At 56.5% G+C, this 24494-nt stretch overlaps 1 protein-coding gene across 3 annotated transcripts in view; it reads left to right on the forward strand.

Annotated features, from left to right (window-relative positions):
- Positions 1–24494, forward strand: part of CRHR1 (corticotropin releasing hormone receptor 1) — a 51314-nt gene that overhangs the window by 20881 nt on the left and 5939 nt on the right. The window contains exons 3-12 of one of the 3 annotated variants that reach the window (XM_032321795.1): positions 8205–8324; positions 13018–13103; positions 19371–19477; positions 20219–20339; positions 20551–20704; positions 21018–21078; positions 23141–23213; positions 23399–23484; positions 23700–23835; positions 24018–24059. In XM_032321795.1, the coding sequence (XP_032177686.1) occupies positions 8205–8324; positions 13018–13103; positions 19371–19477; positions 20219–20339; positions 20551–20704; positions 21018–21078; positions 23141–23213; positions 23399–23484; positions 23700–23835; positions 24018–24059 (986 nt within the window). The remainder of the gene's footprint in view (positions 1–8204; positions 8325–13017; positions 13104–19370; positions 19478–20218; positions 20340–20550; positions 20705–21017; positions 21079–23140; positions 23214–23398; positions 23485–23699; positions 23836–24017; positions 24060–24494) is intronic. The other 2 variants (XM_032321793.1, XM_032321796.1) reach the window with 2 other exon arrangements.

A 24494-nucleotide genomic window follows, 5' to 3' on the forward strand; every position in this document is an offset into this window, starting at 1 on the left:
GCGCTCTTGGAAGTACTAGAGAGATAGTAACCCAATTTTCACTTACACCTAGGGAAACCAAGGCACAGAGGAAAAAAACTAGTAAGTCCCAGAGCCAAGGTTGGAGCCGAGGCATCCTGGCTTTATACCTGCTCTGTAGAAAATATGGCATAACTACACATATTACTCCTAACTTGTACAAGCACGCCATTTGCAAAGTCCTTTTGTAGAATTATCTTTCTTCTCATGAGAGTTTAAGACTCAATGTCTGTACAGGTGAGGAAACCGAGGCATGGGAGAGTCAGGCCTGTGACGTCCAAGGCCGGGTCTTTTCTGACTTTTCAGGGGGTGGACCCTGGACCCAGGGCTCCTGGGAAGGCTGCGGCCCAGCCAAGGGCCCAGCGCTGGAAGGTCTTCAGGAGGCTCACTTTCAGTGACTCGGTTTCCTCTTCAGGTCTCTCCTTGATTCAATCCAACTTGTGCATTGAGCACTGTTGTGCACTGGGACCCCCGGAAGGCGTGAGGGGGACAAAGAGGGGCTCACTACCTGGTCTGGAGTCAAACCCACAAATATGTGCCCTGGGAAGCCGAGCACCGGGCGCATGCTGGCAGAGAGGGGGCCACAGGGCGCCCACAGGGAAGCAGGAGGCATGAGCTTGTGAGCCTGGGCCTCAGGGCAGCTGCCACCTGGCCTACTGGGCCTTCACTGTGGGAGGAGCCTGGGGGAGCGGAAGAGCCCCAGATTTGGAGAAGGCCAACTGGGTCCCATGCTCACCGCAGTGCTGTCTTGTCCTTCTGCCCTAGGGGACCCCTCTAGCAGCCCCAGAGATGAGCAGGCCATTGACCCCCTTGAGCCTCACTTTGTCCAAGCTATAAAGTTGGGGGAGGGGTGGCGCCTGCCACAAGGATCTGTAACAACTAAACGGACGGAGTTTTGTGGCCATCTGTTACAGACTGTAGAGAGCCGTGCCACTACTGAGCACCGTGTACGATTGCTGGTAACAGCAGCAGGCGTTCGAAAGTGCAAACTGTATAGAGCTGCAGTGAGGGGAAGGCATTCGCCATGAATGGCTCATTATACTAGAGGTGGCGGGGAGGATAGATCAGGGGTGGTATGAATCCAGGAAGGCTTCCTGGAGGAGTCACTTTCACAGTGAGTCTCTGAGAGACTCTGAGCATGAACTGGCAGCGAAGAGCCAGTGCTCTGAGCTGAAGCTAGAGCTGACCCAAGACCAGCAGGTGGATTTGGTGGAATGACAGGGGAGGCGTGAGAAGGGAAGAACAGTAAGCCTGGGGAGGTTACTGGGAGCCTGGAACAGCTGGCTGTGAAGTCGGCTAAGCCAGGCCATGGGGAGCTGGAAGATTCTTGAGCAAGAGTCTGGAGTTCTAGCGGAGAGAGACAGGGAGGGAAGACACCTGTCCGCGGGCTGAGTCTGAGATGAAAGGCCCTGCCCGCAGTCCCCCATGCACGGGGGCCGGGTCAGCCTCCATCCATTTGCTCGTTGTGTGTGGAGGCGTGACGTCTGTGAGCCCATGCAGGTGTCACCTGTCCTTGGAGGCAAGAGGCCATGATGAGTGTCGTTCATTCCCCGATGATTTTATACGCCATGCCCTTACCCTCCGCCCAGCCCAGCCTGGCGGGCTTCATGGCATACAATCCCTTACCCGGCAGAAGAGCCCCGGAGAACGAGCTATTTGTCTTCCATTGCCAAGACCTACCCAGACCGATGGGCACTGGTAGAGACAGATGGTGAGGGTGGGGTGGAGGGACTGGGACAGATGGTTGGGCGTCTGGCCGGGGTGGCTGGCACTGAGTTGGGGCCTTTGGGGGGTCCTCTCACATGCCAGGAGCAGGGAGAGGGTGGGTCCCTAGGGTCAAAGCTCTGTCATGTGGCAGATCACAGACTTGGCAGATCATAAAATCATGGCAGGAATATGACAATGCCAGAAAGTAATAGAATTATTGAGTAATGACATCAGAGACAAATGAACTCATACCGTTGATAAGGACCCAGGGTCATTCGTTCCTACCCTCCATCTTAAGGTCATGAATGTTAATAATGATAGCTAATAGTTATTTAGTACCTACTGAGTATCAGACACCATTCTAAGTACTTGAATCTCATTCAGTCATCATAACAATATTGTCAGGAAGTACTTTTATCCTCGTTTTATAGAATAGGAACCTAAGGCTCAGAGAGGTTAAGTAACTTGCCCAAGCACACACAGTAGCCCCCAAATTTGAACTAAATGGGCCACCACATACGTGGCTGCCCGGAGAGGCATCGTCCCCAGGGCCAGGTGTGGCCTCTCACCCCTGCAGTTTCCCACACCTGTACAGGGTTTACACACAGCCCCCAATTTCCTTGAGGACCTACTATGCGCCTGGCACTCTACTAGGTGCCAGTGATGCAAAAATGGAGAGCTCGCAAACCCACAGGACAGGAGGCTCCTACCCACTTGTCCTGACGAGTCACACACCCGCAAAGGTATCTTTCCATTCTACCCAGCCATAAAAGAGGCAGTTCAGCCACAAGGGGGTGGAGACAAGAGCAGGACTCTCTGCCTGCCCTCTGCCACCCTCTCCATGCCAGAGTCCCAGGCAGAGCCCCAACCCCTTCATCCCAACAGTGCCTTCCTCTGAATAGGCAAGTGTGTCTGTTTCAGAGACTGTCCTTGGGCCACCTGGCTGTTCTCCCTATGGGCAGCTTTGGCTGAGTTCCTCTCTTAAGCTGAACCATGCAACTGCGGGGCTGCTGCTAGGTGCCCACCTCCTTTGGTTCATTCAGAGGCCACTGATGGGACACCCAAAATAACTGGGGACTGGAACCAGATTCTGATTTCCTTCTGAAATTCTCTATGAAAGAAGGATCTGCTGGGCGCTTTTGGACACTGAGCCTGCTGGGAAAGGAATTATGTCATCTACTTGAGGCGAGAAACGCATGCCCAATTGTGCACAAGCATTAAGTAGGCCACCTTCAAAGGGTTCTCATTGGGTTTGTTAAAACGCCCCCCTCCCAGGGACCCTGACTCAGTAGGGTTTTTGTCAGAGGCAAGAGGGAACTGTCCACACTGTTCCTCTCTCCTCTTCCCTCCACTGGCACAGGTTTTGGACCTTCTAACCGCAGTGCTCCCACAAACATCAGAGTGTGCATTTGGAGATGGAGGAAGTCTTACACATTACTTTAGTCCACTTGGCTCCACCCCCTGCCTCCAGAAAAAAACACTTAAGGGACCTAGCCACCTCACTAAGGAGGGGGCAAGCCACCAAGTGATAAGAATGTCAAAACCTCAGATATGCCAAGTACACACTAGCCTCAGGGCCTTTGCATGTGCTGTTCCCCCTACCTAGAACACTCTTTTCCCAGATGTGCATATGGCCCCCTCTCTTACTCCCTTTAGGTCTCTGTTTTAATGTTAGCACCAAATTGAAAGAGCAGTCCTGGCACTCTTTATCTCCTTACCCTACTTGCTTTTTCCTCGTAGCATTTCTTACTGCTTAACAGCTCTGTGTCTGTCTGTCTGTTTGCTGCACCCATTACCTCCCACCCTCAACTAAGGGCAGGGCGCTAATTTTATGCATTACTGTATTCCTATGCATTACTGTGTTCCCAGCTCCTAAAAAGTTTCTTAGGTAGTCAGTAAAAACTTGTTGAATAAAGAGCAAAGCCATTATTCCTCCCCATCTAGGACTTAATTGGCCAGGAGGGGCATCCTGGAACAGCTTGGTGTGGGCAGGGGTTGACGGTAATAGTAGCTCAGGCTTTTTGCTTCTGGCTGGTAAATCGGCTTAGCTCTTTGCAAGACTGGTTTACTCCTGTCCAGAGTGCTCCTCACCCCACAACTATGCTATCCAAGTGGGGAAATAATAATAACCCCCAGGAGAGCAGGAGCGATTGGGCATTTAGGCCAGGGGGACAAATGGAGGGGACACTGGCTCAAGAATTAGAGTTCAACAGCCCTGACCTCTAGGTCTTTATAGCACCGATGCTGAGAGACACCCAGACTTCCCTACCTTCCTTCTCCCCTTCCCAACTAGGAGATCCTTCCCTCCCCACCCCCAGCACCTCTAGAGTTATTTTTCCCTGTACCTTTTTCTCCTGACTTTCTGTCTACCTTTCCCTGTTTTCCTCTCAGTGTCTTTGTCTCCTTCTATTTCCTCTCTCCCCCTCCTTCTCCTTCTCCACTTGCTCCCATCCCCTTTTCTTCTCTTCAAGTGCTTAAATAGATTGAATGAGTGGCCTGGGTTCCCAGAAGGACCCTTTACACAGCCTGGTATGCAGTAGTGTTCTGCAACTGTTGGTTCTCCCCGCCCCAAGTCCTACACACCCTTCCCATTTGGACACCCGGGTTTGCCTGATCTCCAGGGACCGCGTGTCCGCAGCGCAGTGAACTGAAATCCCGCTGTGAGCTGTGAAGGGCTGGGCACTTTGCAGGAAGGTGCCTTCGAGGCAGTCGGGCTGGGAGGTCTGCCGGGCAGCGCCCACCTCCAGGTATGGCCCCTGAGGCCCTGTTCTGCAGCCTCCTCCCTTCCCTCGACTTCTGGGTTCCTGCCCCTCTTCTTCCAGCCTCCTTTCTTCTTCTAACACCCTACATTTACTGCTCAGCCGGCTCCCTACAACCCCAAGTCCTCCCCCATACTTTAATGCTGGTGTCTCCAAGACCAGGCCTGGCCGCCGCTCCTGATTGGCCCTGTGCCTCTGGCCACGCCCCCGTATGGCTACGCCCCTCCGCCGGACCCCGCCCACCCGGCAGGCAGTGATGCTGCTGATGGCTTCTACCCTTTATTCTAAAGCCTGCCCTCCCCCCCCACCTTCCCTTCTCGCACACAGACTTTCATTCCGTCCAGAATTTTCCGGGCTCTTAATGTAAAGGTCACGTCAATGTTAATATTACCCTGCTTCCTACCCGCCCTCTCCGCCCTACTCAGCCTTCTGTGAGTTGTGGGGTGGGGGTGGTAGAAGGGGGGAAGAGAGAGAGAGAGAGAGGCACTGCGGCAGCAGGGGCTAGAAACTGTGCAACCAAATGCTATGAGGGCCAGTGGCCCAGACTGGGGACCTCTGTGGTGCCGTGGGAAGAACCCAGGACAGGTGTCAAACCCGACTTCTACCTCTTAGTGTTTGTGTGATTCTGCCTAAACAATTTGCCTGGGCCTCAGTTTCCTTACCTGTAAATTGGAGAGAATCAGCACTCACCACAGCAGGTGGTGTGAGATCCATAGTAGGTGCTAAGGAACCCTAATCTGTACCAGACGAGAGGCAAATAATGGCTGTTCCACCTGCTTCCACCCCTCATACCTACCCACCAGCTACGGGTGGGTCAGGGCTCCAGGCATTGGCTGCTACAAGGTCATCGAGGTCAGAAGGGCCATCTGCTTAGTAACTGGTTTCTGCCTTGGCTCTAGTCTGATCCTGGCTATGGCTGGTGCCCGGCCATGCCTGGCCCTCTGTTCTTTGCCAAAGGGGCTCTGGGGAAGTGTCCAGGGTAGGAGAGAGAGGGAGAGGGAAGGGAGGGCGGAGGGTGGAGGGCAGCTCCTACGCTGAGAGAGCATGATAGACAAGTTCCTGGTGCTGCCACACATGACGTTTGGTTTGCTATTCTCAGTGCCCAGCTCAGGAGACACTGTGAATGAATGAGTGAGTGAATGAATGAATGAGCAGCTGTCTGAGGAAGGTATAATGATATCATTTGATCAGAAGGTCTATGCAACGTACCTGGCACATGTCTAGCACACAGCCTTCAAAACTGTCGCTCCCTCCCCCGCTGCCTCCTGGGCTTTCTCTCCTCCCTTTAATGGCACAAAATGTGGCATACTAGAAAGAGCGCGCTGTTTAAAGTAAAAAAACACCTGGCTGTACTTCTTGGTTCTTTCACTCATTGACCCTTGACTTTGAGCAAGTCACTTAACACCCCTGTGCCTCAGTTTTCTCATCTGTAGAAAGGGACTGATGACATTGCAGGTGGATGAGGACTGAAGAGATTGATGACGATGGGCCTTGAAAAACCAGAGCATGGTCCATTATATTATCCTCCCCTTCCCGTGGCCAGTTGCCTCTAGCTTCCCCCCGCCTCTGGGCTCAGCACGAGTGGTTCAGCATGAGTGGCATGACCCATGAGAGATTGCAACCACAAGCTGCTTTCCTCCTGCCTACCACACCATGATGCCATTCATAGAGGCTGTACTGTGGCACAGCACCAAGAGCCCGCCAGCTCCCCGGGTCCCTGAAGCTCCAACCCAGACTTCTTTCTCTTTCAGTTAAACCTCTTGGTCTCAAGGCCTCTGCCCCAAGCCCCGATTTGCAGGAACATCCTATGGATCGCTTTGATTAGAAAAAAAAACCAGCACTGGGTACATGGACTGCTGGGCACCACCCAGCATCCAGCAGGGGAAGGACGTCCACCTAACCCTGGGCTGTTTCCAGAGAGACTGAGATCAGGCTAACATGGGGAGGAGATGGCAGGTGGGCCCCTGCCAGGGCTTGGCCAATCTGATGCCCAGCCCTGAAGTGGTGGCCTCTGCATTGGTTCGTGGCTCTTCCTGGCTTGTCTGTGCATTCTTGCACCTGTCCCCAAGAATCGCTCACCCTCTCCCACTGGAACGGGCACACTGGGTCCCAACAGGACTCATGTGCCGGGCTTTTGTGGAATAAGGGCACCCAAAGGCAGGGAAAGAGGTGCCAAGGTGCCAAGGCTATCCTCGACCCAGCTTCCCACCTCGCTCCCTGGAGACTAAAAGCCTCCCTACCCTCCAGAAGCATTCCTGTGGCCTCCATTCTGCCCCAAGAGACAGGCGTACATACACACATGCACACACTCCACCCCAAAGAGTTCTTCTAAGGATGCCCGGGTGGCTCAGTCAGTTAAACATCTGCCATCGGCTCAGGTCATGATTCCAGGGTCCTGGGATCGAGTCCCACATCAGCCTCCCTGCTCAGCGGGGAGCCTGCTTCTCCCTCTGCCTGCCTCTCCCCCTGTTCGTGCTCTCTCCCCTGCCCCCTGCCACTCTCTGACAAACAAATGACCTTAAAAAAAAAAAAAAACCACCAAAGTGCTCTTCAATTAAGGAAAAATATTTGGATATTTGGAAAATATTTGGACTTTGACATCTTTTTGGAGTCATAGATCTCTTTGAGAATCTAATGAAAGCCACGGTCCCTTTCCCAATTAAGATGTGTATATACACCAATTTTTTCACTTAACTTCAGAGTCTCTGTGAAGCCTTAAAGCTTCCAGTAGACTGAGATTAAGAATTTCTGGTCAGATCCAACCTCTTCATTTTATTATAAAGACACAAATGGTGGTCCATCTCCTGGGTGGCTCAGTTGGTTAAGTGTCTGACTCTTGGCCTGGGTTCAGGTCATGATCTCAGAGTGCTGGGATGGAGCCCTTCGTCGGGCTCCGTGCTTGAGGCAGAGTCTGCTTGTCCGACTCCCTCTGCTCCTCCCCCTGCTCTCTCTGTCTCATAAATAAATAAAAGTCTTAAAAAAAAAAATAAAGACACAAAGGCTTAAAGAGCAAGCAACGTGCCTATGGTCACACAACAAATTAGTAGCAGAGCCCGTCTGAAGTGAGTGTCCCACATTATTAGTTCAGTGTCCTTTCCCGTCCCCCTAGGTGGTTTCTCCCTCTTTTGTCTCCCTGTGGCTCCCTTCTCCCTCAGTCCTCCGCTAGGGCCCAGCACAGTCCAAACGCAAACACTGCGTGTTCAATAAGTGTGGTTATCAAGTGAGGGAAGAGCACGGCCAGCTTCATTTAGCCCGTTCCTCACCACAGAGTCGGAGTAGATGTGGTCTGGTTCCATTGACGTGTGCAGGGGGCTAGATCGAGGACTGGCTGGGTCTGTTCCAGGCTGCTCCAGACTGTGAAGTCTCAGAAGTCTAATCTCTACCAAATGAGGGGCCGAGAGAAGTATCCTCGGGCTACAGAGTGGAGGACCGGAAGTATGTCCGGGATTTTCTCTAAATGCTCATCAAGATCTCAGCTTTCAACACCACCTTCAGCTGTCTCTGTTCCTCCTCTACTCTGGAACCCAAGCCAGCTCCCTAATGCCATAGTGTCAAATTCAGATTCCTTTCCCTGATGGCTCCTCTGCCTGAGATGAGTTCATCTTTACCCTGGGGGTCATCGCTCCCATCTTATTCCCAGCTGGTGTGTGCGTGTGGGGACGTGGGGAGGCTGTGGGAGTGGGGAGCTCACCCTGCCTCACCAGCTCTCTCTGCCCCCAGGACTGCAGTGCAATGCTTCCGTGGACCTCATTGGTACCTGCTGGCCCCGGAGCCCGGCGGGGCAGCTGGTGGTTCGACCCTGCCCCGCCTATTTCTACGGTGTCCGCTACAACACCACAAGTAAGGAAGCCTATGGAAGGGGGCACCCTCTGCTGGGAAGTGGGACAGGATGGGGAGGGCTTGGGACCTGTTGGAGGTGGGGGAAATAATCCTGACGACGACAGGACTGTAGTACGTCTTGTGGATACAACCACTGTTTACCCAAGACCAGTTCTGTGCTCTCTACCGCTGATTCCCACAATACCCCTGGGTGATGCTGTACATAACTCTATAGTTCTCATACCACACTGAGGTTTCCAAGGCTCCGAGAGGTTAGGGAACTTGCCCAAGGTCACCAGCTGGTAGGAGGAGAAGCTGAAATTTGCCTGCAAGTCTGTCTGACAAACTGGGTTAGTCAGGATCAGCCTAGAACAGCCCTATGAGCTAGGGCAGGAAACAGAATCACCCCCACTTGGAGCTCAGAAAGGTTAGGAGGTCCGTCCAGGGCCCTGCAGCCAGGAGGTGGGGGACACAGTTTTAGATCCATAGGCAGGGGGCCGAGCCTCGCTTGCAGGCTCTTGGGGCTGGTGGGGCAAGGAAGGACTGCCCAGGGTCTGCTGGATACTTGATCCCCACATAAACACCTCGCTACCCCGAGACCCTGGGCCTCCTGAGCCTCCACCTCCAGGCTTTGCAGCTCCTTGTCACACCACCTGTCACCCTCAGAATTAATTTGCTCTCCCCTGTCAATGACTCACAGCTCCTGCTTATGAAGAAAGCAGCACCTGCAGGCCAGGGGCCCTGTCCTGTCAGAGGGAGGGCTGCGGGGTACCTAGGTGGGTTCTTGGGGTCGGTGAGCCTAGGCTCCGAGTCCCAAGGGGGTGCCGAGGGTGACCAGACCCCAGGTGGTTCACTTGGAGACTTGCCGAGTGACCTTAACATATTTTCTCCCTCTTATGGCCTTTGGCTCCTGGTCTGACGATGAGAAAGCCAGAGTGCTTGGCTTCAGCTCAGAGCTCCCACGTTCCTCCTCTTGCTCCCTCTCCTTTACCAGCTATATTAAGGGTGTTCGGGGCGGGGGTAGTGGTGGCTGCAATCCAGGAGGGGTAGGAGGGTCAGAGGAGGCTGAAACAGCCAGACCACACAGGTGCCTGTGTCTGCAACCAGTTCTTGGACCCGAGAGGAGGGGGCGGGGAGGAAGTACAGGACGGGGGAAGGGCAGAAAGACCTAAGAAGAGAGCTTGGCGTGTGCCACCCACCAGCCTCCAATACAGTAGGGCCCGGTTTACAGTTAGGAAATGGAGGCAGAGGCTGACAGCTGCCCAAGGTCACAGGGTCATAGGGCCAAGGCTTCACTCCTGGTGCTGTGTGCCCAGTCCGTGCAGGGCTCCCAGGGGCTGGTGCCTGGCAGGGTGCCACAGGGCTGCTCCCAGAAGGATGCCCTTCTATCTCTGTCCTGTCAATTTCACCTCCAAAGTGATTTCACTTCTGAGCCGACTTTCCCTCCATCCCCAGAGCCACTGCCCCAGTCCAGGGCACTGGCTCTCTGACTCTGGTTTCCCATCAACCCATCTGTGACTCCCGATTGCCTCCATGGTCAAGTCCACCCTGCTGAGTGGAGCCGGCCAGGCTTTCTGTGGCTACAGCCCTGTCTCTCCACATGAGCTCACTCCACTCTTGTCTCCAAGGGTGACTTAACATGACCCCAAGGAAGATGTCCGTGCCTGGGTATGAGCTGCTGATTAGCCGCTGCCTCAAGTGCAAGCCGGGAGTCTGGGGTTCTAGCCCTGGCTCCACCTGGAACTGGCTTATGAACCCTCTGCACTGCCTTCTCCAGGCCTCAGTTTCTCCACCTGCAGGATGGGTGGGAGGTATAGGTGAGGAGTTCTCTGCCCCTGGGGTGCTGGGGGTGATGCTCCTTGGACATGAAGCCAGGTCTGGAGGACTTGCCCTTCGTAGGTGCCCCCAGTCCCAGAAAGTGAGGGACACACCCATGTAATCAGTGGTGCCTGGGAGCCCAGAATTGTACCTAATCATTAGGCACTAATTAATTCATTTACTGATGAGGCATTGCCAGGACTTCCAGACCTTCTCCTTAATGCCCTCCCTCCTGCTACATCTGATCTTCAAAGGGATGGGAAGCTTTTCCAAAAATATCCATTTTCCCGAGACTCTCTGGGAGGACTGCTCAGCTCAGCAATTAAAGACAAGGAGGTCGCATCCTCCCTGGCAACGATTTGTTGCGGGGTGGGGGTGGGGGGAGGGGGGCTGCTTTTCTTTCCGGATCACCTACCTCCTCCCTTCCCACCGAAGCCTGCTCCCTCCGGATGACCAGGCCTCGGAGGGGCGCCAGGCTCCCGCCCCACCTGGGGGACACAAAAGGGGAGCTTGAGCCAAGGGGGCATCTCCTGCAGCCTCTACCAGTACCCCCTTTGATAGGGAAACGTAACCTGTCCCGAATCTTAGATAAGGTTATATAAGAAAGAGTTCAAAGACAATAATAATGAAAATAATAGAGCACGCCGCAGGCCAGGTAGAGCGCCAAGCACTCTGCACATGTGAACTAAATATGCCCACTCAGCCTCTGAGGCAGGAGATGTTGCGAAGCTTATTCTTATCTTGCGGATAAGGAAGCTGAGAGGTTGTATGACTTGCCCAAGGTCACACGGTTAGGAAGGAGTGGCGCCAGGATTTGAACCAGGGATGCCTGAGCTGAGGGCCACGCTCTTCACCCTACTTCGTGCTCCCTCTCTTAAAGCAAGACCATCCCCCTCTTACTACCCCATCCCCACCATGCCTCTTCCAACAAGATCTCTGCCCAAAGCCCCTTTCTTTGCAGACATTCCAGAGTGGCCTTGGGTCCCAGGCACGTCCTATCCACGACAGACACACTGGATTCCTCTGGTTCCTTGCCTCCTCCCAGACCTTCCTGAAATCCCAGTCACTGAGCCCTCGGCCCTCTGATAGCTTATCCCTCATTTAGCAATTAGGAGAGAATCAGCAGCTCCTCTGCCAACTCTGCCCAAGGGCTCAACTCTGCTGGGAAGGGAAGCTGCGCAGAACTTTAAAAATGCATTTAGCCTCATGTTCCCACTGGCACGCTGTGGCCTGAGCAGTCTTTCAGCAGTGCGGCCAGGAGTACGTTAGAGAGGCCGTGACCCTGTGGTCCTCGGGGTCAGACCATGGCTCCGTCTTTCCCAGAGGCAGCAGCATCCGCCCCCCACCACCCACCACGCCATCATCTTCCTCTTGTCCTGCTGTTGCCAGCCGAGAGGCAGGTCTGGGCTGGAATGCCTGCTGGGGGATCAGCTGCCCAAGCCCTTCCCTTTACAGATGACAAGAGGGCCTAGCGGCTTGGGAGGCTGGCTGGCTAAGCTCACTCTTGTGGCCCAACAGCCCTGAGCTGGGCCTAGGGTGTCCCATTCTGTCTCCCGTGTGGTGCTCTGCCCCTGCCGGGCTCCGGGCTCAGAGACTGGGACTCAGGCAGCTTCCCCAGCTGTCCTGGAGCCCTGCCGGGGTGGGGAGGTGGCGTGAGGGTCAGTGTGAGCCTTGGAAGGGCCTGCAGCAGGACTGGTTCAAGGTCGATTGCTCTTCTAGCCCATGCTGCCTGGACTCGGGGCCAGAGTTCACTCTAGGAAACATATTTAAAGCCACCAATGCCAGGGTAAGAGAGGGTGACCTCCGTCCTCAAAGGAGAAAAGACTTGAGATTTGGATCTTCCTTGGCCCCTTCCCTGCTGGATTTTAGGGCCCTGGTGCCTGCCAGGACACCCCAAGATGTCTGAGGTGGGTGCAGGGGTGCAGGCAGGAGGGAGGGTAGAAGGAACCCATTGTACAGCTCCAGCCACCAAGAGCCATGAAGCCAGGCCTAATCTCAGATCGCAGGGCTCCTCCCCATCTCCTTAGAAGGTGACAGGTTCCGGGCCCCGGTCCAGTCTGGTGGCTGCACGGGCCCTCATGCCTCCCTGGGCCGTCCTCTTGTCTTTTTCCCCAAACGCCCTGTGCCAGGCTGGGAGCTGGTTGTAGTGGATCTCGTGAGACCCACCCCCGGGCCATCCCCCAGCCCACTCTTGCGGCCTGTCCTGTTCTGTCCTAAGAGACCTCCACCGTGGATGCGCCCACCACATCACCCTCCAATGTAAATCCTGCTGTTAGAGAAATGCCACCAGGACCTTCCCCAACACCTGCCCCGTGAGCCCCACCCCATGGGAAACACTGCCACGTGAGGACCCCCCCCCATAGGAAACCTCTCCATGGGTAGTCCCGTAGAAAAGCGTCCTTTCAGTGTGCCACGCAAGCTGTCACTGCGCACCCTTCCACCGAGAGCGCGGCCAGCCTCGTGAGGGAGAACTGACTCATCAGCTCTCACCATCCTTTTTGCTACCGTGTGAGAAGCCAAGGCGGGACGTTTCCCCGAAGGGCACCCACCACGTGATCTGCGGCCACACAAGGCCTTGCAAGGAAACAGCCGCAGCTAGCTAGTCAAGCCTGCCTCTGGGCCCGTCCCAGGAATGCAATCCTGGCAGCCTGGGAAGGCAGAGCCACAGCCCATGGGCAGCCCTTCGGGGGCCAGAGAGCAGAAAGAGGCAAGAAGTGGGGGTAGTAGGGAAGACCCTTTCCTCAGCTTCCACGCCAGTGTCCCTCACCCCGTAGGCAGGTCCCTGTGTTCACCCAGATGGATGGGTAGATGGACGGACTGATGGACAGACGGATGCCTGGGTTGCTCTTTGGGAGAGGAGCCCATGGGTGACTCTGACTCTCTCTACTTCTTCCAGACAACGGCTACAGGGAGTGCCTGGCCAATGGCAGCTGGGCCGCCCGCGTGAACTACTCCGAGTGCCAGGAGATCCTCAGTGGGGAGGTGAGGCTGCCCATGTGGACGGTGGGTCAGGCCCCAGCTCAGGTCTGGGTCCGCTGCACAGGCGCCCGGCATCATGGCTGCTCGCAGCCATCCCCAAGGGAGTGTGAGCCAGGAGGGCAGCAGCTGGCTCCGACACAGATCACCTGGGTCCTTGCTCCTTCCCTTCTTCCACCTGCATTCCCTGGGACCGAATTTCGTCCCTTCGCCGCACACCACCCACCTGCGCAGTACATCCGGGTCCCGCCAGGGGGCGCTGTGTGTCAGACTCCAAGACGGCGGCCGGGTGTGGTGGGGGGCGGGGAGCAGAGGGAAAAAGCCCTGGGAGAGCCTTTGAAATATTTAAATGTTTTTGAGAAGGTGGTGCTTACACATAATACAAAATTCAAAAGGTACAAATGGGAACACAGAGAAGGGTCCTTCCTGCCCTGCCCTGGCCACTGGGTTCCCGCCCCAGGGACCAGGCCCGTTTCCTGGGTGCTCTTCCAAACACCTTGTCTGCCTAGGAGAGTAGTTACATATATAGGTGTTCTTTTTTCTTTTTATGCAAATGTTGCTTGTTCTCCACACCGTCTGACACCTTGCTTTCTGCATATGATCATCCGTCTTGGAGATGGTTCCAGATCGGTACCTAAAGAACATCTTCATTCTTTTTTACATTTTCATAATACCACATTGGGCAGACATGCCATCATTTATTTAACCAATCTTTATTCTCAGTCTGGTTATTACCAACGGCGCCGCAATGAATACTCTCTTAAGGGTGGCGTTTGGCAGGGACCCGAATGTATCTAGTGTTGCAGCCGCCCCCCCCACCCCGTCTCCTGTGCCCCCTCCCCTCCATCTCCACACATCCTTTCAGTGGGTGCTGAGGAAATGAGTGAGCAGAAGGCAGAGGAGAGACGGGAGGACACCCCAAGCTGTCTGAGGGCTCCGGGCATCTGGGTCTTGGAGGAAGGGGGCGGATCTACACCGTCCTGAGAATTCCAGATCTAAACTGCAAAGGACCTTGGAGACCCTCTGTCCCCTCTTAACCTGCCTGGTAGGAAGAGCCACCCAGAGCGCTTGTTCAAAGACAGGCCCCAGGACTATCTTCAACGCCCGTGAGTCAAACTCTGCAAGGAGGACCAGGGAATCTGTTTTTGTTTTTGTTTTTTAAGATTTTATTTATTTATTTGACAGACAGAAATCACAAGTAGGCAGAGGGGGAAGCGGGCTCCCTGCTGCGGGGCTTGATCCCCAGACCCTGAGATCCTGACCTGAGCAGAGGCTTTAACCATTGAACCACCCAGGAGCCCCGGGAGTCTGCTTTTTTTAACAAGAACCCCAGGGGACCTTCTGATGGGAGGGGTGAATAACTCTGACCGAGTGCAACCCATTCACTTTGCAGGTGGGGAGACTGAGGCCCGGAAAAGGGGAATGGTTCCCACAAGGTTACACAGCCAGAACGAGTCAGAGCCTGGAACCCGGGCCTTGGGGTCCAGGCTCACCTCTGCCTCTCACCAGGTGCTCTGTGCGAGGTCAAGCTGATGGAGGAGGAACAGCTTTCCTCCCCTTGCACCCCCACCATGACCCCCTTCCCCAGGCTGTCTGGCTTCTTGTCACTGAGCCATCGGGACTCGGGACTCTGCTGTCTCCTTCCTGAAGCTGCAGGCACAGGGTAGTTTAGCCTGGAAGAATGGCATGTGCTTTGGTAGGCTGTTTTGGGAGGGTGAGTTCCTAAGGATGCCGGAGAGAGGTTTGCTGGCATCTCCACTCACAGGCAGCTTCATGGTCCCCCGCAGGCCACAGTGCGTTGGCCCAGCCCCCCGCCCAGACCTGAATAGGGGGCTAAGTACCCATACGGTGGGTCAGCCTGGGAAGTCCTAGGGTTGCATGTGAGGCATCCCCACCCCTGGGAGGGACTGGGGGAAGGAAGCGGGGTCAGGAAACAGTTGGGCCAGAAGGTCTGGGGCCGGGGTGGACAAGAAGACCACTTAGCCTGTGAGGAACTCCTTACCGGGCACACAGGAGATGGGGCTCATGTGCAGAAAGCGAGGGCAGTGCTGCAGACAACTTTTAGGCCACAGGTCACACGCCCATAGGGAGAGGGTGGTGGCTGGGGGGGGCATGGCCAAGGCGAGAAGTCTTCACACACACACCCCCCACAGCACCCCACCCTGTCCTGTGGGGACTGCAGAACCTGAGGCAATGATGTATCTCCAACTACAGGTCAGGTGGCCAGCCTCCTGGCTTAAAACAAATCATCGTCTTCCCCCAACCCCCACCCACCACCGGGGAGCAGTTGTCTGTCGCCTCCTGTAACAGGAGCAAAGCTTGAGAACCATCAGCTGCTCCCTGCCTTTCCCCTGCATTGGAGCCCCCTGAATGTCAGGGGAAGTTCACGGTTCACCCGAATCCCTCCTGCTCTAATTTAAGTTCCATCCTCCTAGTTGGCTGCCGGAGGCCACCACACTGAAGCTCCCGCTCCTTCGGCCACGACAGAGGTGTTGCCCTCTCTCTGCCAGCGGGGTGAGGGGGAGAAGGAGGACGGGGGACACCAGCGTCTCGGCAGTCCCCTCTTTGGCAGAGTAACAGGAACAGCACAGGCTCAGCACTGGGTGGTTTGCTGGATGCTGGTTCCAGCACAGGTGCTGTGTGATCCCGCGCGGGTAATTTACCCCCACCAAGGCCCAGCTTCCCCATCTGTAACAGGGCCCAGAGCGACAGAGTCTGCCTCCAGGAGAGAGAGGGTCACGTCTGCCTGCGTCTTGGTCTGGGGAGGGCGCTCCATCCATCTGCCATCCCTCTGCCTCTCCCCTCACCTGGGGTCAGGGGAGGTTGTCGGGTACACCTGGGTGGGGGGTGGGTGCCACTGATGAGACCAGGTAACACGGGCACCGTAGTGTTCCTCTGGTTACCAACTTGGTGGGGGCTGCCACCCACCCCTTTCCCGGGCAGCCCCTGCCAGTCCGCTTGCCTGGCACTCTGGGTAATCAATTAATTTAATTACTGAAAATGCCATTCCCTTCTGCCAGCCTCTAGCCTCCCCACTCTCAAGACCCCTCCCCACTCTCAAGGCTTCCGGATCTACTCTGGAGCTACTGAGAAGAGGAAAAGTAGCCAATTAACGAAGCAGCCAGTTTGTCAGCTCAGGGCAGGCTAAGCCCTAATTAAGCACCAGGGCCCCCAGGGATCACAGATAATGGATTCGTGAGGGCGCCCAGAGGCCAGGACCCGGAGAAGACTGCCTACAGCCACCACCACCAGGGGACAAGCCCCCACCTGCAAAGCTTGACTTGTTGAAGACCCAACCCCGAGAATGGCACTGACCCCCACCCCGACCCAGTACCACCCTACACTGGCCCCCACTCTCCATATCAGCCCCCCCAGACACTGTCTCCCCTAACTGCAGTGACATCTACCCCCCACACCCAAGCCCAGACTCACCCCCACCTCTCCTGACACACCTGCTCTGCTTCCCTCCCCTACACCCTGCTGAGCTGGGGAGCCCAGACACATCGTGGGAGGGCACACACCTTGACGCATATGAAAGGGTTTCAGGGGTGTAGGCTTCTGGGCTGGGGTTCGCTGCTCACAGCGTGTTGTTTGGAGCAGAGCTTCTGAAACGCTTAAGAATCATTGGGGCTTCTGGCTAAAATGAAGATTCAGACTCAGGGTCTGGGGCGGGGCTTCGGATTCCTTCAAGCCCCAGGGTGAGTGATGCTGGGGACCACACCTGGAGGAGGAAGTTGCTGGAGTGCCCACAATTGGGTGAGGGAGTAGCTCTGGAAATCTGCTGGTGAGAGGGAGCCCCAGAGTGGGATGGCCCTGGTGGGAGCAGGGGGAGGCGGTAGCGAGCGCTCGGAGTCATCCTGCAAAGGCATCAGGATAAGTCTGACACAACCGCCACGTGGGACAAGGTGTGTCCTGCAGCGTCTGGTCGAAGTTGGCTGGGCACTAATTCCTTACTGGATCCTGGTCACTGAGAGTGCGACGGAGTGGCTCTGCCCAAGGGCCAACCTGTGACCCCTTCCTCACGGCACCAGCCGGTCTCCACGCCGAGCAGGAACAGTGCAGGTCAGGTTCCCAGGGACTGGCTGTGTCCGTGTGTCCTCCCGCTGCCCCAGCTGCTTCTGCTGCTAACAGTGGCCGTCTCGCCGGGCATCATAGGGTCTCTTGGAGTGTCGCTGGGTGGCTCCTAGGATCTTGCTGGCTCTTCTCTCTGGCTGCCATGGACCCCATCTCAGGCTATTGCTGACCAGCTCCAAGGGTGTCGGCTGTCTCTTGAGTGTGGCTGGCCATCTCCTGGGGTGTCCTGGGCAGTCTGCCGTCTGCCGTCTCTCAGACTGCACCGTCTCTCCGACTGCACCAGGCTAATGTGACAGGCAAGGGAGGCACGCAGAGGGAGCCCCCTGAATGGGTCAGGCCCATTCTCCCCTTTTGGCCTGGATGGAGAAAACCCCTCATTCGCCCCCACCCGCCCTGCAGCAGTCCTCGGGGATCCTGGGCGCTGGGCCAAGGGAGCACCTCTATTTTCAGTCTCCGCTTGTCTCCCAGAAATGTGCCACAGTGTGGGAGGGGGGCTGGGAAGGAGGGGGTCTAGGAGGCCGTGCAGACCTGGATTGCCATTGCTGGCCAGGCAGCTTGGGCCAATTATGCAGCCTCTTCAGCTGGAAAAACAGAGACAGAAGGACAGTCTCTGAGGGCCGTCATGAGAAAGAAAAGTGCGGACATGCAGTAGGTGCTTAATAGACCCACCTGGAATCTAATGACCCGGGCTCCGGGGTCGGGGGGGTGGGGAGCGGGGGTGACCGCACGCGGTAGTGAAGGGGTTCCCTGCACACCCGGCTGGCCGTGCCCACCTGGCCCAGCAAACAAGCTGGGGCGTCGAGCTGTTCTAGCTCCTCAGGAATTCTTACCTTGCAGCATAGATTTGCAGAAAATTTAATGAAAGGAAATTAGGTCCCAGCTCCAGACAGACCGGGTGTGCATATCTTCCAGAGCCTTCGGGTTTGGCCTCTACTGGCAGGCACTCAGAGACCCTTCCCATCTGCATGGTGGCCATAGATAGCGTCTGAACCCCTTCCCCTCTGTCTCTCTCTCTCTCTCCTGCTTTTCTGTCTGCCTTTCTCTGTTGCCTGCCTCCGTGTACACCTCAGTGGGTCTCAACCCTTCAGAGCCCGAGTTGCTAATGTGATTTCCTGCCACGTTCCTGAAAGCCTCTGCCAGGAAAATCAGCGTCTTAGAACAGTTTCCCGAGCCTTCTGGGCCTCAGAGCTTCCTCAGGGAGGACATGCCTTCAGAAGGGGTGTGGTGGGCGCTGGGAAGAGCAGGGGGAGGGGAGCTTGGCCTCTTCTCAGAGGCCCGCTCGGTGACCCGCTGCGGAGGTCTGTCCTTCATGCTTGGGTGAGAGAGTTTGGGCCTCAGTTTCCTCATCTGGAAGAAGAGTGGGGCTGGACTCCAGCCTTAGGACCAGCTCTGACGTCCGTGGATTCTGACTGGAACTTCTGTGGAGGGCCACGTGCTCCTTGGTATCCCTGAAAGTTTGAACAAAGCCTTCGTGAACTTGCCCTTTTCCCACCACTAGCCAGGGTCTGCGCATCCTCGTGGCCTGGCCCCACTCCAGACCCTGAAAGGGTAAGGGGAGGAAGTGCTAACAGGGCGCCTCCCCCCCGCCCTTGCAAAGCCAGCTGCTTTCAACAACCGTTTCGTCTTCCTTCATGCACAGTTGTGGAGCCCACTGCGTGCCCGGTTCTGGCTCCCTGGGCCCTGCCCTCTCGGGACTTAGGAAAGGGTGAAGGGGGGGTTGCTATCTGCCTAAAGCTGGGCACTGGGGACCACCGGTCCCCACTGTGGGGTGGAGGGCACAGTGGTAGCCTCAGTGCCTTGCCAGTCTGCCCGTGCCGGTGAAGAGGTGGTTCAGGCTGAGGGACCTCGAATGGCCTCCTGGTGTCTGGGCAGGACGGAAATGTGAGTGTGGGAGCTGCACGCACTGAGTGGGGCCCCCTGTGTGGTGTGCAGAGCCCAGGTAGCCAGCACTCGTCCAACAGCATGGAGCAGCGGGCAGAGTGTGGGATTCAGGGACAGACATACAGACAACAGTCTCACATCGGACAGCCCCGCTCCCAGGGCCACGCTTAACAGCACAGCTGGGGCTGGGGCAGGGCAGTAACTCCTGGTATGGTCAACTCCATCTCGGCCACCCGAGGGGGCTGTCCTCATATGTCCCGTGGGTGCAGGGGTGCAGCTGTGTGGGAGTCTCACCCCTGTCCCTCTCTCCCACCCCAGAAGAAGAGCAAGGTACACTACCATGTTGCCGTCATCATCAACTACCTGGGCCACTGCATCTCGCTGGTGGCCCTCCTGGTGGCCTTTGTCCTCTTTCTGCGGCTTAGGTGAGAAAGACTCAGCGTTGGCCCCAGGCCTTGAGCTGGGTAGAAAAGGAGCAGCTCTGGGTGAGGGGCTGCTGGCAAGGGGGGTCCCGTCCTCTCACCTCAGTGGGAAGGGGTGACAGAAGAACAAGTCCCAGGTCCCTTGGAACCTCAGGCAGGGCCACTTCTGCTCCCCCGCTCCCCGAACCCAGTCCTTGTCAGGGGCACAGGGGATGGCTGAAGCCCAGGCTTGCCTGTGCTACCCTGCCCGCGCCAGGATGCACCCATCTAGAAGGCCAGGAAGGTGGAGCCCTTTGGGTTCGAACCTGGCTGGGCCCAGAACTATCGCCAAGGCTGCAGCGGGCCGCGCCAGGAAGAGGGGTGGGAGTCGGAGCCGATTGTCAGGCCCGCATGCTGGGAAGGAGGCGTCCTGCTGGAAACTGTTTATTTTCTGACCCTGGAGCTACAGGAAAGGAGGGGACCTGTGGGAGGAGGGGCATCCCCAGCAAGCAAGAAGCCCCCCGTTCCCAGAGCATCAGCTGTGTGGCAGGCCCTGCCGTCAGAGCTTTGGTCTGGGCAGGGCTCTGGTAGGAAAGGCCTCGGGAGAGCCCCTGCTGCCACGTCCCGCTGTGACTTAGCCAGTGAGCCCTGCCCTCAGTTTCCCCATCCACCCATCTGGGCTGGAGGGATGCTGGCAGCCTGTCCCTCACCCCTGCTCCCTCCCTTGCTCACATCACCCACTCTGCCGCCCCCCTCCCCCCCCAGGAGCATCCGATGCCTGAGGAACATCATCCACTGGAACTTGATCTCCGCCTTCATCCTGCGCAACGCCACGTGGTTTGTGGTCCAGCTCACCATGAGCCCCGAGGTCCACCAGAGCAACGTGGTGTGTCCTAGAGGGGCAGCCCCAGGGTCAGAGGAAGGGTCTGGTGGAAAATGGGCAGGGCGCAGGCCTTGAGGCTGGATGGTTCCCTGGGGGGCGGGATGCATCCTACGGAGAGGAGGCCCCAGGCCCAGGATGGGATGCTGCTGCTGCCACCACCACCCCCCGCCCCCGTCTAAGTGTCATCTCTGCTTGGGGGGGTGCGGGGTGGTAGGGCTGGTGCAGGTTGGTGACCGCTGCCTACAACTACTTCCACGTGACCAACTTCTTCTGGATGTTCGGGGAGGGCTGCTACCTGCACACGGCCATCGTGCTCACCTACTCCACCGACCGGCTGCGCAAGTGGATGTTCATCTGCATCGGCTGGGGTGAGCCTGCCCCCCTCCCCCTTCTCCCTTCTCCCTTCCCCCCAGGCTGGGCTACCCACCCCCCAACCCAGGACTTACACTCTGGCCAGCTGGTGAGGGCCTGCGAGCCCAGGGCCAGGTCCAGGGCGGGGGTCAGGGTGAACACCTGTGCCCCTCCTTGGGGGTGGCGTGCAGCAAGTTGGATGCGTGAGTACGAGCTCTACCCAGGAGAACCCCTGCCCACCTCAAGGCCCTGGACCACATGAGGTTCCTCCAGGCTTTGCGTGCTCCCAGATCCCACTAATGAGCCTTGTGACAGCCAGTCTCTCCCCAGGTGTGCCTTTCCCCATCATTGTGGCCTGGGCCATCGGGAAGCTGTACTATGACAACGAGAAGTAAGTCCCCTCCTCCCCTGAGCCCCGAGGTCCGGGCTCACATCCTAGCTCTGCCTGGCGCTCCCCAAGGACCTTAGGCCAAATCACCTTCCATGGCAGGCCGTGGTTTCTTCATCCATGTAGGGGAGGGTGCCGGGGGCTAGACTCGATCTGCGAGTTCCAGCAGTGCTGTGCTCCAGGTGGAGCTGGCTGAACAGCTGGATCCAGGCTCCTTGATCTGTCTTGGGATTTCACGAACAGCGTAAGGTCTACAGGCAGTGTCTGGAGTCACACGGCCCAGATTCTGAACCATGGACCCCTTCATTAAGTAGTTCTATGACCTCGGGCTAGCTACTGTGCTGTGCCTCAGTTTCTTCATCTATAAAATGGGCATCCTAGTAAAATTGGTTCCTGTAAAGGGTTTTTGTGGGGATGATAGAAGTCATATAATAGTAAGCCTTCAAGAGTGTCTGGCACATAGTAAAGGCCATAGAAATATTTTCTATAAATATTAAGCCTTGTTTAACAAAAGACTCCATGGATTTAATAGAAATGAATTCTGATGATCTCACAGAGTCCCCCCCCCCACCAAGCTCTGAAGTCCTGAGGTGACTTTGGTCTCGGGTATTCCCAATTGCCCCTGAAAATTAGATTTCTGCTGTAGTGGTTCTTAGCTTTGGCTCACGTTAGAATCACCCAGGACACTTAAAAAAGCACCAGCGTCCAGGCTTGACCTCCAAAGAAGGGGATGTAATTGGTCGGAGTGTGTCCTGGGTACGGGGATTTTTAGCTGCTAAGACTGAGAATCACTGAGAGAAAGGCAGAAAATGTGGGTTCATACCAGGAACCCACTGTCGATGTCAATTCCTTCCCACCCCCACAGAGGGGAGGGGGCCGCCACAACCTCACTAAGCTCGACAAGGAGCCTGGAAAATGATATTCATATTTACCAGGCTGATGCTTCCTGACTCTGACCTGGCTGGCTCTCTCTGCCTTTGGCACAGCTGACAGGGTAAGGGAAGGTGGCCAGCTGCCAGACACCCCTGGGGGCTTGAGGTCATGCTGGAGATGTTGGGTCCTGGCACAGGAGCATCGTAAACCGTGGGCAACTGTGCCTGTGCCTGCAGGTGTGCAAGCGAGTACAGGGGAGGCAGGAAGAACAGGTTTCAAAAAACTGCCCAGTGTGTTTTGGAGGAAAAAGGACCCTTGGCTTAAGGAAGTCTGTCTGAACGGCTCTGGAGCCCCATCTAGTGGTAAAGTGCTGACACTGCAGCAGAAGGGATCCAGGTGTAAGACACCAGAAAGAACTAACTTATAGACCCTGGGGTTAATGATTCCACCTGGGGTCTAGCTTGTATTTGGCCTACATAGTGCTTTTTGAAACCTTGAATTCTTTTCAAAGAGGTTTCACATAAAAATCCATAAGCCAGTTTCTGGTTTATGGAAGCATCATGAGATCTAGGTATTGTAGGTCTGCATCTCCTGAGGGCCATCGTCTCCGCACAAGGACATGGGACTTCCCCTGTGCCTCACCTCCACCCACTCCCCAGATCCCCCAAGAGATTTCTGGAGGGAAACTCAAGAAAATGAAAAGCAGTTCTGCCTCTTGAACAGGTGAAACCTATGGAATCTCTGCCTGGGGGTCCTTCGGGCTGCAATTTAAGGGATTCTGAGATCACTGGCTGCTGGGGGCTCGCTGCATGACAGTCATCACGTGACAGGTGCCTGTGTGACAGGCACCATGAGAGGGCTCGTGCCAGAGCCCCAGCAGGGCCTCAGGCAAGCAGTGGTGTGCTGAACCCTTGCCTGTCCCACTCAGTGGTCATTTCCACCAACCCCCCTCCCTGCCACATTGCCTGCTTCCAGCTTTCATCTCCTAATAGAGGGTGCCATCTGCCCATTTTGCAGATGGAATAACTGAGGCATTGTGGTGGGATCCTGACCTTCTCCCAGGGTTGGAATCGAGGCACCCAGATCCTGACTTCCAGCCCTAGTCCTGTCCTGACCAAGCACTGCCCTTCCCCATGCTGCTGCCCTGGACCCAGATGACCTCCCCCCTTACCATCCCTCTGTGGCTTTCTAGGTGCTGGTTTGGCAAAAGGCCAGGGGTATACACTGACTACATCTACCAGGGCCCCATGATCTTGGTCCTGCTGGTAAGACCCTGGGTGGAGGGGGGCGGGCAGGAGAGGGGGGCAAGCAGTGCCTACTGTGGACGGACAGGGTCCCCGTGCAGACCAGACTTGAGACCCTGAGACCCCGCCCTGTCCACCCCGCCTGCCTCCAGCATCTTGTCCACACACACACGCCTATACCATCCCACTGTGTGCTCCAATTACAGATCAATTTTATCTTCCTTTTCAACATCGTCCGCATTCTCATGACCAAACTCCGGGCGTCCACCACATCTGAGACCATTCAGTACAGGTAACCCGGCCCACCTCCCTCCCCTAACCGTGGGGGCTCCAGAGATCCCAGCCTCGGACCCAGGTCTCCCCGCGCAGGTCCGACAGCCCGTCCTGAAAACCCCAGCTCCCCATCTCAGACCCTGGAGACCTGGCACTCCACCCCCAGGTCCAGCCCTCTTCCTCCCTCCTGGGGTGGGTTGTGACTCTGGGCCTCCGCACCCCCCCCCACCTCAGGAAGGCTGTGAAGGCCACTCTGGTGCTCCTTCCCCTCCTGGGCATCACGTACATGCTGTTCTTCGTGAACCCCGGGGAGGACGAGGTCTCCCGGGTCGTCTTCATCTACTTCAACTCCTTCCTGGAATCCTTCCAGGTATCACCCCTCCCCCCTCACTCTGGCTCTGGCTGTCCCCTGCACCCCCCCCCTTGGGTGGGGATTCTTCCAGGCAGGGGCCCGGAGGGGCAGGAGGCTGTGGAGAGGAAGGGGGTGGCCCGGAGGCTAGGTGGGGCCACACCTGTCCCCGTCCCTTGACCCACCTTCTCGGTCCACTCCAGGGCTTCTTTGTGTCTGTATTCTACTGTTTCCTCAACAGTGAGGTAAGGACACTGGGGCCCCCGGAATGGCGGGGGCCTGTCGGGATCTGAGATTGTCTGAAGCCTCCTCCTGCCCTCCACACTCTCTCCTCCCTGCCCCCAGGTCCCTAACGGGGAGGCTGCTGGGAGCCCCCAGGGTGGTCCCTGACACCTGCCCACGTGCTCCTGTAGTGGCAAGCCCACTCCTTTGTTCTCATAGGCAGTTGGCGCGGGGTGGGGTGGGGCTGGGGGTCAGAAGCTGGGGTTTCAGTCTCATCAATGAGTCTATGAAAAGGCTGGTTGAAAACAGGAAGGGCTGAGCCCTTGGGCAGAGCGGGCATACGTGCTGAAGGGAGGAATTCTTCATGGCAAAGGCCATTTGACGCCTTTAGGTGGATGGGGAGAAGGCATCCCTTCTCAGAACATTTGAGAAAATCATCCTTGCGCATGCAATATGCA

This window comes from Mustela erminea, chromosome 18, assembly GCF_009829155.1.
Source record: "Mustela erminea isolate mMusErm1 chromosome 18, mMusErm1.Pri, whole genome shotgun sequence".
In the NCBI taxonomy this organism is placed as follows: domain Eukaryota; kingdom Metazoa; phylum Chordata; class Mammalia; order Carnivora; family Mustelidae; genus Mustela; species Mustela erminea.